General features: G+C 45.9%; 1 protein-coding gene across 2 annotated transcripts in view; it reads right to left on the reverse strand.

Moving 5' to 3' along the window:
- Positions 1 to 18,214, reverse strand: part of lsamp (limbic system associated membrane protein) — a 394,190-nt gene that overhangs the window by 41,319 nt on the left and 334,657 nt on the right. For both annotated transcript variants that reach the window (XM_060074330.1, XM_060074329.1), the window contains 2 exons: positions 17,086 to 17,230; positions 16,622 to 16,709 (listed from right to left, as the gene is read on the reverse strand). In XM_060074330.1, coding sequence (XP_059930313.1) covers positions 16,622 to 16,709; positions 17,086 to 17,230 — 233 coding nt within the window. The remainder of the gene's footprint in view (positions 1 to 16,621; positions 16,710 to 17,085; positions 17,231 to 18,214) is intronic.

Raw genomic sequence — 18,214 nt, forward strand, 5'->3', positions numbered from 1 at the left:
GGTGGGGGCTAACGAGCTCTGCGGTGGCAGCCACGTGGGGTCACAGGAGGTAACATTTCGACGCATTGTTGTCCTTTGGCATCGAAAAAAGGTAAAGCGGGGTGGAGGACTCCGATTTGCCGTCCAAATAAACTGCAGACCTTGGCCTCTGTGAGAAATGGGTCTGTTTAGATATTCCACAGGAGCTATAATTCTTATGGGGGCCGTAGCGGAGGTGAGCGCTCTGCCTCCACAGGAGCAATAGCTTTGTGCTCCTCGCGCTCTCACAGTCTTGGAGGCGCTAAGGAGGCTTGCCAGCGAGCAAAAGGCAGAACCGATTTTGTATTCACTCCGCTGGATGATTTACAGGCTTATGATACCATACTGAGGTAGATAATGAGAAGCACAGACACACACAGAGGAGAAACCCAAACAAAGATGGCTAGACAAGCCCACTCCAAGGTAACGATGAGCGGCTGAGACACGAGGCTCGGGGCCGTGGACTCCATCGAGGACTTCCGCCCGACTTGATTTCCCGTTGCTCGGTTGCGTTCGTCATTATTTCACTTGCTCCTGGCCGGGGTAAGGGAAAGTACACACTCACACACACACACACACACACACACACACACACACACACACACACACACACACACACACACACACACACACACACACACACACACACACACACACACACACACACACACACACACACACACACACACACACACACACACACACACAACACACACACACATGTTTAACTTAAGCCCTTTGGACTAAATATTCCCCGGTCAAGAACAGTTGAATAACAACAACCGCATTATTATTATTATACAACCTCAAACCTTTCTCTGAATTGTGCCTTGCATTATTTTAAACACACATACACTCTGGTGCACAGAGCAATATGTCCTCTACTATCAATATCAGCTAAATGTATTAAGTTATGCTGCTTTGCATTAATTATTGTGATTACTTTCCATCCAGGAGGCCCAAAGCACTCAAGCAGAGTTGTCTTGATTGTTATTCCTAAGGTTCATTAATAGATATGATGTACGCCACAATATGTATTTGGAGTAAGCAAAAGTGAAACCAAAGGACGTCCATGATATTGTATACATGTGTTGCACTCAAAACAAAGCTTTTCCAATTTAACTTCAGTTAGGAATGAAATGTAATTAAAAAGGCCTCCAGCTATGTATAAACTGACGTGACACTAGCAGCTGGTGGTCTGCCAGATGTGCAGGGTGCATGTCTAAGTGTTATTTTCTCTAAAAACATCCAAATCTTTCATCTATTATTAATGTTCTGCCTCCATACCACAGGAAGTCTATGAATGCATCTCCATGAACTGAATAAACTTTGCAAAACATGAGGCAGACAAAACCCACTGCCACTTTATATTACATGTGAATATGTCCAACTGAAAATGGAACCTGTCCCCCTGGTCAATCAGGCATTCAAAGGGCCAAACAAATTAAAACATGACTTATCATGGCATTAGGATAGCCAATCCACATTATGCCTTTGATCCGTCAAGGCCCCGAAACCAACTCTCTGGGAAGAAAGCCTGCAATTAGTGGTCGAAAAAATCAATACTTCCTGATTGGCCTCCATTTGCTAGCATTCGCAAAGTGCACTCTATAATGGGGTGAATGTGGGTAACTGTGTTTTATACGTTTGCGTTTCAGTTTGTGTGTGTGTATGTGTCTTTTTGTGTTTGCGTGTGTGTGCGTATGTGTGCATGTTTACTTGAGTGTATGCATGTGTGTGTGTGTGTGCTGTGTTTTTGTGCGTGTGTGTTTGTACATGTGTATGTGCTTGTGTACTAGTGTGTGTGTGTGAGTGTGTGAGTGTGCGTGCGTGCGTGCGTGCGTGCGTGCGTGCGTGCGTGCGTGCGCGTGTGCGTGTGTTTGTGAATGGGCCCGGAAAGCCATCTGCGTGTGCGTAAGACAGAGCTTTAATGATTAAGACCCCCCTCCCCAGTGTAGAGACCCCTGGACTTTTTGGTGAGCAGCCATTAACTTTTAACCTGGGCTGTGGTCGAAGGGTCCTTTATTTGAATCTAGAGAGCGGCTGATGGACTGTCCCCGTTCCAACACTAATGACCAAAGGGCACCGAGATCGATACCCTGGTGTGACTCACGAGGACAAGCACACACACACACACACACACACACACACACACACACACACACACACACACACACACACACACACACACACACACACACACACACACACACACACACACACACACACACACACACACACACACACACACGCATAGCACAAGCCCAGGCACGGGGCCAATACACACAAAGTTTGGTTTATTCATTAATTAATTAATTCTCTCTTTAGATTAACTGACAACATTGTAGTTTTGTATTTTTTTTATTATTTTTTACTGCAGCAAAAGTGCTGATGTAACCTTATGGTTGACTTTGTGGCTTGGTCTTTTTTCGTTATTCCTTCCCTGTAATTCACTGTTGTGATGCACTTTACCCACACTTATTTGCGTCAAGTTGACTCAGGGTCGAGTCAATTTGGACTGAAACATAAGCTCACTTAGCCCGCTTGTGTTGTAGTGCGTACACAAAGCATTTATGAACTTGGGTCTGCAGAATGTTATAACAAAAGCTGAATCTTGCTCCACAATAACAAAAAGTGTGTGTGTGTTTGTGTGTGTGTGCGTGCGTGCGTGATTGGGGGTCTGTGTGTGTGTGTGTGTGTGTGTGTGTGTGTGTGTGTGTGTGTGCTCGTTTGTGTGATCGCTTAGCTCATAAGACCCGGGTTGCCTGCAGTCTTTGTTGAAGGTGTACAAATTGTTTACGTGTTTCAATCAATCTCAAAATGTGTTAAAATTGTCGGTTCACACAACAATTTGAACATGTTTCTCCCGAGGTTGAGCCCGCCCAGACCCTGACGCATTGCTGTTGGCTAAGCCACAAAGGTAAGGAGGGAAATGGGGAAGGCAGCGATCGATATCAGGCTGGTTCTTTCTCTCCTTTTCGCAGTCTCAAAGCCAGGTAGAGATTTGGACACTAGTATTAGGAAGAAGCAGTTGCTCATTGATTGGTCATGGGGAACACCTGCCGGTCACCAGCCAACGAGGCTGCAACACGGTCCGCCAGCTGACCGGCCTCTCCCGGGTCATCACAGGAAGGTGTTATGGGCCCCATGTCCATGACGACCTCAGAGAGAGCTCTCTTCTCACTTAACAGCGAGAGAGAGAGAGAGAGAGAGAGAGAGAGAGAGAACCTCAGACCTGTCTCTGAATTTTCCCTTTATTATTTTAAACCATAAATCTAAAAAGTGAGGGAGGTGAGGCAGAGCTGCTGCTACAGAAGGGGGATGGTGTTCGTGTTGGTGTTATCCGTGCAGGGGCCCCACATCTGGAGACTTCTAGTGTAGCTCGTTGGCTACTGGCTGTGCCAAGAGCCATGGAACAGCTGGCAGGAGAAGAGGAGCGGCCGATATACTCAGCAGGAAAACACCCCACTGTGCTCTTCCTTCCGACCGGGCCCACAGCTGCTGCTGCTAGCGCTAACGCTAACACAAGTGCTAGCCAGTGATTGAAGGATAGGTCTCTCTCTCTCTCTCGTCTCTCGTCTCTCTCTCTCTCTCTTCCCCACTCCATCCTCTCTCACTCCTCCTCCCTCCCTCCCTCTTGCCCTCTCACTCTCCCCCCTCCCTCCCCCGCTCTCTGTCTCCCCCCTCTCTTTCTATATTCTCCGCCCAACTCTGTGAAGCCTCTTCTCTCTTTGATAACAACTTCTATGTCTCCCTGCCTCAAACGGCTATGTAAATGTGTGTGTGTGCGCCAACTAGTGCACCCTCCCCACGACCCCTGGTGCTCGATCAATGCCTGCAAATCATTCTGACTCATATTAGCATTCTCCCCCTTGTGTTTCTCCAAGTTCCTCTCTATCTGCCAGTCCTCTCAACTCACATCTCCCTCTCCCTCTCTCTCTCTCTCTCTCTCTCTCTCTCTCTCTCTCTCTCTCTCTCTCTCTCTCTCTCTCTCTCTCTCTCTCTCTCTCTCTCTCTCTCTCTCTCTCTCTCTCTCTCTCTCTCTCTCTCTCTCTCTCTCTCTCTCTCTCTCTCTACATCACTGTGTGGCTGTCTCAGTGCATTGCCTTGAGCCTCAGTTTAATGAGGAAGTGGCTGATGCAGAGAGTGTTTCCCGGCTCACAACAGAGATAACGAGCCCGTATGTTATTTACCAAAGTGACCAGTGCAGACGCTGCACTAGCATTCATTCTCAAGCGTCCCCCCTTGGTTAAACCCAAAATATTTTCTGTTAATCCACACAAGCTGTGCAACCGAAGGGTAGGGCTTGTGCATATCCCCCCGCTCATTTGATCGTAGCTTTTTGGAAGCCAAATTTGCGAAACAGATTATGTGCAATTCTGGTTAATAACTGGCCCTGTGGAGTGAATCACCCCTAAAAGAATACCTTGCACGATACAGAATTACACTCGGTGAAGTCATTTTTGGATGGCAACGCGCATGAGAAGTATTGCATGTGAGAGAGGTGGAAGGACGTGATCACAGATGTTGTAACTTAATCTATAAACTATTGTGTGACTTCTGTCTGAAGATTAACAAATGAACTGAAAGGATGAATACTGATGCCGTTAAAATCCAAGAGACTCAGGTCACATCATTTGGAACAGATTATCTTACTGATTACCTCATTATTTTACTGATTAAATGATTAGATGACTTGATTATTTCATCACCTTTCCCTCCTTTTCTAAGTCATCAGCAGTCTATAATTTAGAGCTGTTGTAAATGCTTAAAGAAACAACGTGCATTGCTACATGCAAAGTTGAGTGCTGGCGTGACAAAATGATGACTTGGTGGGTAAAGCCTGTCTCAGCCAAGGAGACCATATGGCAGTAACTAAACAACATTGCATACATCTGCAGGGCCAGCACACTCAGGAAGAAAAAGCTGCTTATAGTAAAATACAGACTGGAAAACACAGCAAATGTGCAGAAAACCCCCCACAAAAGAGCAATCTTTGTAAATTAGCCAGCAGATGTTAGGATGAAGTTTCACGAAAAGGGACTTAAAAATAAAAACCCTGACAAAGATCATTTGCACTTTAGAGTACCAAAGATCATTAACATATACAATGCATCAGATGGTCATGTCGGAGAATTAGTACTCATTCTCTTCAAGCTCTCTGGCCTCAATAGCTTCTTGCATTTAAAAGTGACGATGCAGTAAAGGGCAGAGAGAAATAGAGTAGGTCTGTTTAGGACCGAGAAGAAACTATCTAACGGGAGACCCAACCGCAAGACAGATATAAAACATAATTGTGTTAATGATACGAACAATACATAGAAGTGAGACATGGGTCAATATATTGCCGGGAGTTGTTTACCTAGATTATAATGAGCTCTCTTCATGAAGTGAGACAGCATCTAGGCAGCCCCTGTCAACTGTGTGTTTGTGTTTGTGTGCGTGTGCGTGTGCGTGTGTGTGTGTGTGTGTGTGTGTGTGTGTGTGTGTGTGTGTGTGTGTGGTGCAGTAGCACTGAGCGATCATTCAATATTATGTTTTGTTGTTAAATTGGCATCGCAATGAAAACAATTAGAATGCAGCCATAAACTGATCCCTGTTTTGTGTTTGTCATGTTTTTGAAGAAAGTAGTCCAATCCGGGTCGCTTTTAACCAGTGACGGACTGGAATTAAAAAACGGCCCTGGCATTTTCACCCACCAGCGGCCCACACGGGGACGCGCACGCACGTGCGTGCCCGCAACACACAGATATAACTTCACATGCACGGAAATAACACACACTTTTGTAGCCCCATTGGTGATGAACTCTCTAACTTTAATATGCATAAAGACTGACTGTCCTCACTGTTTCTCACTGTCCTCCTGTTGTACTCCCTGCCCCTGGTCTGTTTGCTCAGTGTCTTGAACATTAGTGCTAGCGCTGGTGCTACTGCTTTTAACTCACTTTATTTGTTAAAGTATTTCGGTTTGGTAACTATGAAGCAAAAGGGAGGGAATTGTATCTAACACGAGTGGAGAGAAATATCGTAGAGCTACTTCAAGCCCCGGGGCTTAGGCCCGAGGCTCTCTGCGGGCCGCGTAGGATTCTCTGACCTCAATCTGAACCCCGCTCTGCTTAGTATCAAGTAGGCGTGGCCTATGTGAAGTGGGCGTGGCCTGTGTGACGTTTTGGCTCCGCCCTCCTCACCTGTCCAAAGGTGCTGCCATCTGTGGCTGGAGTAGTTATTGCAGCTTATGTGTTCGATCCTGCTTCCTAGTGGCTATGTGAGGGTAATGCAGCTTGTGTGTTCGTCCTGCTTCCTAGTGGCTATGTGGGGGCAGCTTATGTGCTTAAAATACGTAACATGTTGAAACTCAATCCCGTTGAGAAGTTATCTGTATTCACCATGCAATTTTTGTATAGTTTCTGTAACCTTATATAATAACACTAAATTACTAAATACTATACTGCAACGAAGCAGAAATGGTGGTGGTTGTAACGGTAATGTACAAAGGGTGCACTGTCTACCCTTGGTGTTGATGACTATTATCATTACCATTATGATTATTATTAATTGCTAGCTGACCTAATGTGCATTGTAGCTCTTCCGGACTGGGAAAGGCTAGCATTATGAGGGAGTATTCCCTCAAGGGGTCACACAGCGATCTCTTTCAACCTATAAACCATCATTATAAGAATATCATAGGGGCCGGTCGTTAGGGATAATAGCTTTGATTCTCCGGTTGCTATGTAGGTATTAATGCGGGCGGTTTGTGAGGCTCTCGCACTCCAAGCTTAGCCTGGCTCCGCCCGCCTAAGTACTTCCGCTCAATTTGAATTTCCCTTCAGTACTAGGTCTGGACCTGCTGTATGTAATTTGGTTTTCTGGTGCCGCCACAGCGGCCGCCAATCAGCGAACAGAGGGCGTGTCTGAGAACAATGACGATAAAGTCGTACGCCAGTTTGAGTTGTTGTTGTAGGTCGGTAGTTGATTTACAATGTGCAATTTTTCCCTGATAAATTAAATTCGACGAACAAAACCTGCAGCTGTCGTTGACGGACATTTTCGTGCAGACGCACAAGGTGTTTGGTTTGTGTACAACCTGCGCGTGATTCCCGGCGCATGACATGCGTCACAACCAAACGTTAGCGATTGGTTATGGCAGATCCAGAGTGGCACTGGGCAGATCCAATCATTTTAAACTTCAACAGACACCCGCCTTCAAGTGAGTTAACGTTTGTCAATTGATTAGGTCCAGACTCTCTGTACAAATGAAATGAAATGAAGTGAAGTATGAGAGTCTGGTAGAACCAGGCTACTCCAAGCTCTGATTGCCTTAAAATCCTGCTACGATTCCGCCCACAGAGATAAGCAGTGGACACACCCACACACACACACACACACACACACACACACACACACACACACACACACACACACACACACACACACACACACACACACACACACACACACACACACACACACACACACAATATAATGTTCAATATGCTCTGAATGGACATTCGCCCACCCACACAGATCCAGCAAGCATATGCATAACAACTCCACCTCTCCCCCCCAACGCACACATAAACAAACACCCACACATCCCCCAGCATCCTTTAGTCTCCCCCAATACGTGAGGCGATTGAGGTCCTGTTTAACCTTGCCTCTCAATCGTCCCGTCAGAACCATTCATAACGGCTCCGAAAATTGTTCCGACGGGCTGCCCTCTACCTGACAGATACAAATCACCCGCAGAGGAAGAGGAATTAATTAGCAAGACAACACTGACAGGTGTCTTTCTACACAGATAATAGGCAGAGCGGGGTACTTTGTCTGTTTGTGTGTGTGCGTTTGTGTGTGTGTGTGTGTGTGTGGGGGGGGGGGTGTGTGTGTGCGTGTGTCTGTATGTCGGGTGGGAGGGGGTGAGAAAAGACTCTCCCTGGCGCCGGTATTGACCAGCTCCGCCTGACGGATGGCCTGAGCAGAGCTATGAGACAGAAGGACAGAGAGGGAGCCATGCTTTAGCACGCTGTCCTGGTTAGCTGGTGAAATATCGCAGCCCCGGCCTCACCTGCGGGGTCCCCGTCGATACCCGCTCTGTCACACGTGTCGGCGCGATTGGCCCATTTAAATGCATGAGAACGCCCTTCCCCGGCCGGCATCAGGAAGATTAAAGGAGACCGCTGCCCTGCCCGCTGCTCCGGCGTGGGGCAGCGGGCTGAGCAGGCGTCAGTACAGCAGGACCAGGCGGAAGAAGGGAATGGGAAATTGTGGCTTCCATTAAAACCTCAAGGCATCAGCTTCATTATGTGGCTTCAAAGGCAAACAGGGGAGAGATGTGGTGGGTGGGTGTGCGGTTTTTTCTCTTTCTCTGTTCTATTCAACTTCTTCTCCCACCCTGGATAGCGGCCCGGCAGGGGGAAAGAGAAGAAGAAAACACAGCAGCCGATGGCACGACTGGTGGGTGTTGTGGTGTTGTGGTGTTGTGTTGTTGTGGTGTTGTGTTGTTGTGTTGTTGTGTACGTGTCGTTTGTATTGGTGGACTGTGCATAGGATCGGCTTTTGTTAAAGGATATAGCCGCTGAGTTTAAAATCTGTTTTGTTAATATCGTGGAGATAAACATACTAACCGCGCTCTCTTGCTCACTCGATATGCCTTGTGATCAGCGAAGGGAAGCACGCCTTTTGCGTTGACTTAAATAATTGTCCACAATCATTTTAAACGGACAGTGTTTTGAAAAATACGCAATCCAATCGCCAATCATACTCTCCGTCAGTGAATCAGTGTTGAGCGATATTGAGGCAGATTGGAGTGTGAGAAACCAATATATATTGTTTTGTTTACCTTCTCTGCATGGCTACTCATACAAATATTTTTTTCAAGGAGAAATACAATCGGAAAAATAATTAAATGAGTTGTGCTGACCAAAGCATAACTCTGTGAATTGTTTTCATGGATTTGTTTTCAAAGGATGTCTCACCTACTGAGAATCAGCCTTTAGCGATCGCGAGGCACCAGCTACCTGGGAACAGGATAAAAGCATTGCCGCTTTTGTTCATTTCCACAGGGATGTCGGGCATAGGTAAAAAACTGAGTTATGCCCGGTGTTCTCCAGTTCGTTTAGCAGGTCCTTTAAAGAAATTCCTCTCTTACTAGGGGGAGAATATCGTGTGTGGGAGCCATAATTCGCTCTGTCTGAACATTGCAGGTGTGGAGGCCAGTGTCTGAACAACTCATGGTCTGTATCATCTCCGCCTGTGTGGAGCTCTATGCCATACTTCCATTAGTCTCAGCCTTTTCTGTTTCCTTGGTACCACATCACCACTCGACTCGTCCGGAGCGTCCAATACAACGAGCGAGTTGAGCCATGCCATGTCTTGAAAGAACACAAGACCCTTATTCTCATTGGCTGTCGGCTGTCGGCATTGGCTCTCGGCATTGTCGCTCACAGAAATGTGGTGCAACCAGGGTGAAAAAGGTTTATTCTCACATAACATCCATTTGTTTATGCAGTCTGACGGTATCTCAAATATTTATTTATTTTTGAAACCACGTTTCTCTCACCAACGCTCACGCATTATCTAAGTATCTAAGGATCTGTGGAAAATGCGCTGACTTCGGCACAGCCTGACTCCACCCCCTTCCGCTACGTAGCTAAGATGGCTGCCGTTGAGTACGAAAAGTGTACATCGATCCACACTTCGCGATTTGACCGTTTTGAGTACGTCATCCGGGTCCTTTCAGTACACTTATTTTCACCCGATCTGACTTGGAACGCCCTACGTACTCAAACTAAGGCTAGTAATTATGGATAGTATGGATATTGGAACACAGCACAGACCTCCTTTGGACCATGTGGCGTTTTTTAACGCGGTTATTCAACACTGCAGCCAAGGCTTCTGGTAGGGATGGCTGGCTCAGTGAGACTCTGCACCCACTACCGCCGGCTCTCCCTGCACAAGTGTGGCGAGCTGACAGCGGACCTCACTTGGCGTCGGAGGCTCGACCTGCACTGACCTCTGCAGGGCAGCTTGTTAGCCGTTCATTAGGGTCTGTGACTGGCGTTTCAGAGGGGCTCTCAGTGTGTGGGTGTCGAGGTTGGCCACTACATGGGATGCTTGTTAGGAATATCTGGGACAGGTGAGGTTAGATCGCCAGCTCACGGATACAATAAGAATGGATGAATTCCAGGGATTCCAGTGGAGTGCATGTACAGTCTGTGTGTGTGTGTGTGTGTGTGTGTGTGTGTGTGTGTGTGTGTGTGTGTGTGTGTGTGTGTGTGTGTGTGTGTTTGTGTGTGTTTGTCCGTGTGTGTGTGTTTTGTGTGTTTGTGTGTGTGTGTGTGTGTGTGTGTGTGTGTGTGTGTGTGTGTGTGTGTGTGTTTGTGTGGGTGGGTGGGTGGTGGGGGTCTGAGTGTGTGAGAGCGCTTTTCAAGCGAATTGGTCCCCTGTGACCGAGCATGCCGGAGAGTGTGTGACTTCCGTACCTTATTACAGGTTTGAGTGATACCAGAATCACACGCCCTCCCACTGCTATCATACTGAATGGCAGGATCATTAGACATGCTATTTACAGACGTCACCTTATTCCAATTTAAAGTTACAACAACATAACAATTACAGTCAACATTGTGTTCTCAACCTCCCAGACTTTTCAATGATGACAGAGCTCCAAGCCGTCTGGCCTGAGCGGGGATCTAACTCCAGACAACGCTAATCATACGCTGTTCTGGGCTGTCTGTCTCGGCCCTATAGCTGTCAGCGAGCGCATCCGCATGTCTCATCATAACACATCATTGTGTCCAAATGAATATTTCGCTGCTGCTGCTCTTCCATGTTTGTAGACCTATCTTGTGCAAGTGTGTGTGTATGTGGTTTCTCTAACAAAAGTGCAGCAGCAGAAAATAAGTGAACGTAGGTGTTGGGGGTGAGGTGAGGCACGAGGGAGGTGGGAGCAGATGGATGGCTTCAGAAGCCTCGCTGAAAGGTTCCGATTGTCCCTGGATGATTGTTGAAAGGTCAGCCCTTCTCTTTGCTCAGACTGTAAAGTAGCGGCTATTCTCCAGCGCCAGCACCGGCCAGGCAAGGCACACCCTGCTATGTACACACATACACACACACATGGACGCTGGACTCACACTTTCATCCGCAAACACTGTTATACAAACCCACTTCACCGCCGATGACCACCCACACACAAACACACACACCAACGCACAGTAGCCGGCAGACACACACACACACACACACACACACACACACACACACACACACACACACACACACACACACACACACACACACACACACAATGGCAGCACAGACACACACAATTAACAAAGCACACATACACACTCAAACACAGGCGAGTAGCGGATATTACAAAATAAGGGCAAATTCTCAAACGCACGCACGCACAAACACACACACACACACACAATAATTTGCACTCACACACACACACACACACACACACACACACACACACACACACACACACACACACACACACACACACACACACACACACACATACACACAAACCTGCTCCCGCCTGATAGACTAGCATGTCTAAGTAGCACTGGACTATCTCTCTCTTAAACAATGCAGCGAATGCACTGAATGACAGGAAGGAAGAGAAAAGGAGGTATTGGGTTGCTCTCGCCTTCAGCTCAAGATAGGTAAAAATGCCCACTGGTTTGAAGTGTTAATTTGCTATAGCAGCCGGACTAAACCTCAAGGTTCAGTTTAGACCCACAGCATGGCACATAAAAGTGGCGGGATGGGGCGGGGGGACTCGCAGTACTTGCTGGAGCTTGAATAAAACAGGGAAAAAAAAATAAAAAAATCTATTCGAAAGAGCTGTACACGGCTGGGAGAATGAACGGGTCTCTCTGCGAGCTTCCTCCCTACAGTGAGAGTTCATAATGACTTTCCATGACATTCTGCCCTCTCAGGAGGCCGTAATTGTGTTTGCCTGAGAGCGCAGCGCAGGCCGACCCACACGTCGTGTCCTTCCTCTATACTCTCCACTCGAAGGAAAGCAACGGCTGGCAGCAAATATTGCTCCCAAACAACACGTTCTGAAGCTCGCAGCACTTTTGCCCTTTGCAAAAGCAAAGTCCACTTAAAAATAATATTCAATGTGGTTGTTTTGTTAAACAATTAAGAATATTTTTTCTTCTGAATTTCTTCTGAAAGTGTTGTTGCTCTTTGCTGGATAGATTCGTTCGAGCGTGTTTGCTTGCGAAGCAATTTTTGGTGAAAGGGCTTTGCACATTGGATGGAGTCAATAAAGGGGTACAAATATATTTTTTCTAACCACCCTCGATGGTAGAAGAAGACCAAAAAGATATACGAGCCATGTCTTGAATATTAGGTTGGGCAAATTCTTGCAATCGTATGTCTTTATGCACAAAATGGAATGTATTGACTTATCGAAGAACAAAACTTTCATAAAGGTCAAACAAAAGGCTGACTTATAGGCAAACACTGAGATAACAGATCAATTCTTATTTAGAATAGGTGATCAAGCACTGCCTACGAAGGAGTAAATATGAATGAACTATACATAAAAAATGAATCATTATTGTGCAGGGGAGCATAAGGTTTGGGTGCAGAGAATGAGAGTCGCTGGCACGCGTGTCATTTCTACAGCCCTTGCATGTGATCAGCAAGAAACGCAATGCATAGGTCAAATTAAGGTCAAATAAGTCAATTTATTTGTGTGATGATGCTTGTGTACATGGGATGACCTTCCTGCTCATTGAAGCTTTAGCCATTAGATCAATGATTAGCAGAGAAAATCAATTGGAAACTATTGGCTATGAGCTCAATGGTTTTCAGTGCTTTGTTGCATAGAAGAGCTTGCAGTGGTTAGTTATGAAATGATTTACCTGCAATAAAAGAGATGATTTGGTTTTACCATTGATTTTGAAGATATATTGCATAACTCCATGCTCTGTTAGTTTCCATTTAGTATGTTGGGAGCTTCGGTTGTGATGATCCGATCCGATTCAATGAATGATGAAACTGGAACGCAATCGTTTTAAAAAGTTATTCTCACAAGTTGAAAATATTTAAACTTTTTATTCTCGCGACGAATAAAAAAACTGTAAGCCTAAGCCTAATCAATAAGTTATTCAAGGAAAGATAGCAAAAGACAAATACAAATATGTTTATTTATTACCATTCATATGCTAATTCCATGTTTTAGATGATACTATATTTGATACATTTCCAACTGCGGTAGCCAGTATTTATTTATCTGAAAACAATCATGTGGGGTAATTAGTGACTGCACCATGTGATAAAGTATTGATATGCCGTATAAGAAGTTTATCTGTACTGTTTTAGTCAATATCATCAATGTCAGTGAAACCAATATAGATAATAACAATGTAGATAATGAGCCCACACAGGACTGTAGTTAAATGTAAACATGTACAAAATGTGCTGCTCCACCAATCACACAAAATTTACTAGACACAGACTTGCACTCTCACACACACACACACACACACACACACACACACACACACACACACACACACACACACACACACACACACACACACACTCACACAGACACACACACACACACACACACAGACACACAGACAGACACACAGACACACACACAGACACACACACACGCACGCAGGCACGTAACAACGCATGCACGCGCTCACGGACATAACACACACTCCGGCACACCAAGGAGCACTGTATTTACCGGTCAATAGTTCATATTCAAACCGTAAGTGACATCAGCCGGTCAGTTGACCAGTGGAAGCAACTTGCCCATCGTAAAAATGGAAATAGCTCATATAAAAAATTATCGAAGAGGAATGTTCTGGAAAATTAGTCATTATTAGAATTTTTGCCATGTGCAGTGACCCCGATGCCTGGTGCTGCTCACTGGAGCCCCGCAAGTCTAACACTTTATCATCCACTGCAAATTTACTTTGTCTGATCATTTGTTTTCCAATTACGTCGCTGTCCCTGCGAGCAGTAAATTGTCAGCTTTGGTTATGTGAACCTGCTATCATGTCTGTAACCGGCGGCCATGTTTGATGCTTGCAACGTTCTCATACCCATTAAAAGATGAAGGCTGGGTGAGTTATTATCCCCCCGACTTGATTGGGTTTTTCTTGTATGTGTACGTGTGTATTTGTGTGCGTTTCTGTATGGGGGCATGCGAGATTGGGAGTGCGTATACCTAAATGCGTGTGTGTAAGAAGGTGTTCATGGTGTTTGTGTGTGTGTGTCTGTGTGTGTGTGTGTGTTTGTGTGTGCTTTTAAGGTTGGGGTGGGGTAGTCTTTATGCTACTGTGGAGGTATTATTATTATTTTGCTGTGGGTGATATCGTTTACCGCCGAGCAACCGGCGCTTTGCAATGAAGGGGCAATGGACCTCGCGGCATAAGGGCTGCATTAACCAAAAAAGATTGATATACCGATATAATGAACAGATTAATAGATACCCATCTGTTAATCCATTCTGAGCCGAATCTATTAGCAGAATGTTTTCAGGGTCATTCTAACGCTAAGCGCTCCACTGCCACTAGTATCTTCGCCTACAACAAACAACGTGATATGCAAATTGCTTAGAGTGAAAGAAATATGACTAAAGCCTCTCTTCCGGGCGCCCTGGCTGCCTTAAGCACTGCAGCACAATCACCCGACCTCAAGAGGAAGATTACGCACAAAAAAGTGGAAGTAGCGACAGCAGGGAGAGAACAACAATGGCAGCAGAAACTGAATGGGGCTCAGAGAGCTGCAGCAGAGGGCAAAATATCAGGTAACGAACAAAAGAGGGGGAGAAACAAAGAAAGAAAGCAAGAAGGAGAATCAATGTTTGGCTATAACTGTCACATTAGCCATGATTAACGAGGCCCTGCGATGAAACGGTGGAAGTGTAGCAGGACATTCCGATGATCAAGTGGCATATAATCGGACACAATGGATTCTGGGAAGGAGAGGTAATTTGCCCCTGTGGAACCAGGAATGAGAGCATCAATTCGCATATTGACCTTTTAAAACGCTATTAATGGAGGAGATATCTATAGTTTATGGTTAAATGAAGAGGAGATCATCCTGCGGGGGTGATCCTTGATGGAAGGACACCAGAGGCCTCCGCTCCTCAAGACAACCACAGTGTTTATCCTGAGAAGGGTTCTACATGACAAGTGGTGTGGGTTACGGCCCGGGTAGCGGGACCGCACTGCGCTCCTGCAACCACAACACCAGCCCCTCCCGTCGGCTCAGACCGGCCGCTGCCAGGGATTGCATCGGATTGCAATATGGGATTCCCGCCATCGCGGATAGAGTATAAGTATGAAAGAAAGAAGATAGAAGGGAATGCACACACACACACACACACACACACACACACACACACACACACACACACACACACACACACACACACACTTTCCATTGCTGAGCTTCAGACGCAGCCTTCCGTCAGGCAGTCTGTTTTTGACAGGTTAAGAGCAGTTTCTGTCAACTAGCGAGGGCTCCGAAAACAAGGTTACAGTGACTTGCCGTTTCTATGGGTAATAAATTCCCAATTTTTGGGACTTTGATGCCCGGCTCATAGTCTCTTTCAAGGCTCAATTTGTTCGTATGCCTCAAAGACAACGCATTCATGAGGGAAGTTGAGAGCAATTCAAAACTGGCTGGTTGGTGTGAGTAACAGCGAGGACGTGATAAATCACTGCAGCTGCGGCTTCTGGTGACAGTACGAGAGCTGCTAAATTATGTCTTTCTCTATTTGTTTGAGCTTTATAAGGATTTCGGTTTTCTTTTTCATGGATACACATTTGATAGCCATTTTTGAGTGGTATTTCGTAAAGTGTATCTTATTAAAGCATTTGCTATTGTAATTTTCTTGTCGCTGTAACGAAATAGGTTTTACAAAAAAAACCTGATTTGCTTTACAACATGATCCGCATAAGCCTGCTATCCTCAGTTCGTAATGAAACACAATATATTGTATTGTAAAGCCAAATATCCCCAATAGCCAAAGATTCAACAATAGCACCACGTCCCTCGTTCCCCTGCCCTCCCCTCACTTAAAGTGATTCCGTCATCCCTCTTCCCCGGGAATGACTTCTTACACATCACTGAAATTGAAAAGTGAAGGTGTAGGTTTGTATATTTTTTAAAAGAGTGCGCTTATGATTCATTTAAAATCGAGCAGGGAAAAAATATTGCTTTGGTCAGCCACTCCTGACAAATGGCTTTTCTTTTCACAGGGAATATTCCGCCAATTCACTTGCGGAACGCTAACACGGGACATTGGCTGTCAATTTCATAGGAGAGACACATGGAAAGCAACGCCTTGAGACTCTATGCTGTGCTCTTGCCATCCTCCCAGAAAAAAGTATATTTTGAGGTCCATGACTGAAAATAGTGGCTAGGGTGTTCAACTCCCAGCAAAACGAAAATGAAAACTAGAAATATAATGAACAGCATCAATGCTCTCTTTCAGTTTTTACTAGATCACAAAATCAAGCGACCACATCAGATGTCCTACATGAAGGATGTTTACAACAAACAGTTCCTTAGCCCGCGGAGTCGTGTAGGTTTACCGGGGCCTACGTACCCTGGACGATGAGGTAGACCTGCGAAGTCTTGGGCTGCTGCTTGGTCTGTATAGAGCAGGTGTAGGAGCCTTCATCGTAGACGTCCACCTGGAAGAAGAGAGAGGCCGGCTCAGCAGTGGAACCCCTTGTACCGGAGGACAGACTCCATGCGTACCAGACTGTCACGTACGATTGGCTGACTGTCATGAAAGCCATTCCATCTCAAGGTTCACTATTTTCAATGAGAATATTTCACTGTAATACTAATCGGACTGCCGTTGTCTTTCCTTTCTCCTGGGAATAAAATGACTTCACACCACTCACGAAAACCCTTGAGAATGAATAGCCCTTCATAAAAAAAAAAAGTGTAAGCCGGTATTTGCAACAAAAGGAACCGTACACATTAAGTATCGGAGCAGTGGATCACATCATGTAACAAATTATTGCAATAGAGCGCATGATAGCACTTGGCTATTTGTGTTACCTTCTGTATGCGTAGGCTGTATTCCAGTTGTCCTTTCGTGACCAGGTCGACTCTGGGGTCCAAGGACCACTTGTCCTGGCTTGCGAAGATGATGTTGGATCGGTTGAGCCAGGCCACCTTGGACACCCTGTCATCCACGTAACACCTGTGGGGGTAGCAGCAGGGCAAAATATGGTGAGAGGCATAACAGAATGCGATGGGAAAGCGTAGTGTCATGAGGGGTTGAGGTGAATGAGCAGAACGATGAGTGAAACCCTCTTCATTCTGTTGTACGCAGTCTCACTAAAGAGAACCATGGAGCATGATGGGTAATTAGCGACAAGTACCTACATACAGGCAGTAGAAGCAATGCTGTGTGCAAGATGTTTACGGTTTGAAAAAGTAGGGTGACCTAAATAATTGACTGAATTCACATCTAAACATCCATATTGCCTCCTATTACATATTTTTTTAAGATCAGGTTATTTTGCATCCAAAACATTGATTTATCTCCAATTCTTTAAAGGAATGAAGAATGCCTCTAGCCCCCTCTTCCTCCTCTCCCCTGCTCTACACGTTCTGTCTGATGAGGACATCTCCTTTACCAGTGAGCCTATTCCTCCAGATGAGATGGGACAGCCGCATCCTCCTGTTTACTCCTCACTGCCTGCTGTCATTACACACCAGAGGGCGAGAGAGAGAGAGAAAGCGATAGAGAGAAAGAGAGCGAGCGAGAGAGAAAGAGAGAGAGAGAGAGAGAGAGAGAGAGAGAGAGAGAGAGAGAGCGAGAGAGAGCGAGAGAGAGAGAAAGAGAGAGAAAAGGAGAGCAAGAGAGAGAGATAGAGCTCAGAGAAAAGGCGAGAGAGAGAGAGAAGAGAAAAGGAGAGAACAGAGAGAGGGAGGGAACGATAGAGAGAAGGAGCGAGAGAGAGAGAGAGGGGGAGGCGGGTGAAGGAGAGGCGCAAGTCTGCCGCGTAATGTGAATAAACGTAAACGGAGACGACGTCAGGATCAATGAGAACGAATATGGGCCGTAATGCAAGCTGGCGGCGGATGCGTCTCCGATGCAAATCCTTGGCTCCCCTGAGCCCCTGGGATCGGGACCGGGATCGGCTGTGCAGAGGGATGGCGGAACACCTGGGGCAGAGTT

Source organism: Gadus macrocephalus, chromosome 16 (assembly GCF_031168955.1).
Source record: "Gadus macrocephalus chromosome 16, ASM3116895v1".
Classification (NCBI taxonomy): Eukaryota; Metazoa; Chordata; class Actinopteri; order Gadiformes; family Gadidae; genus Gadus; species Gadus macrocephalus.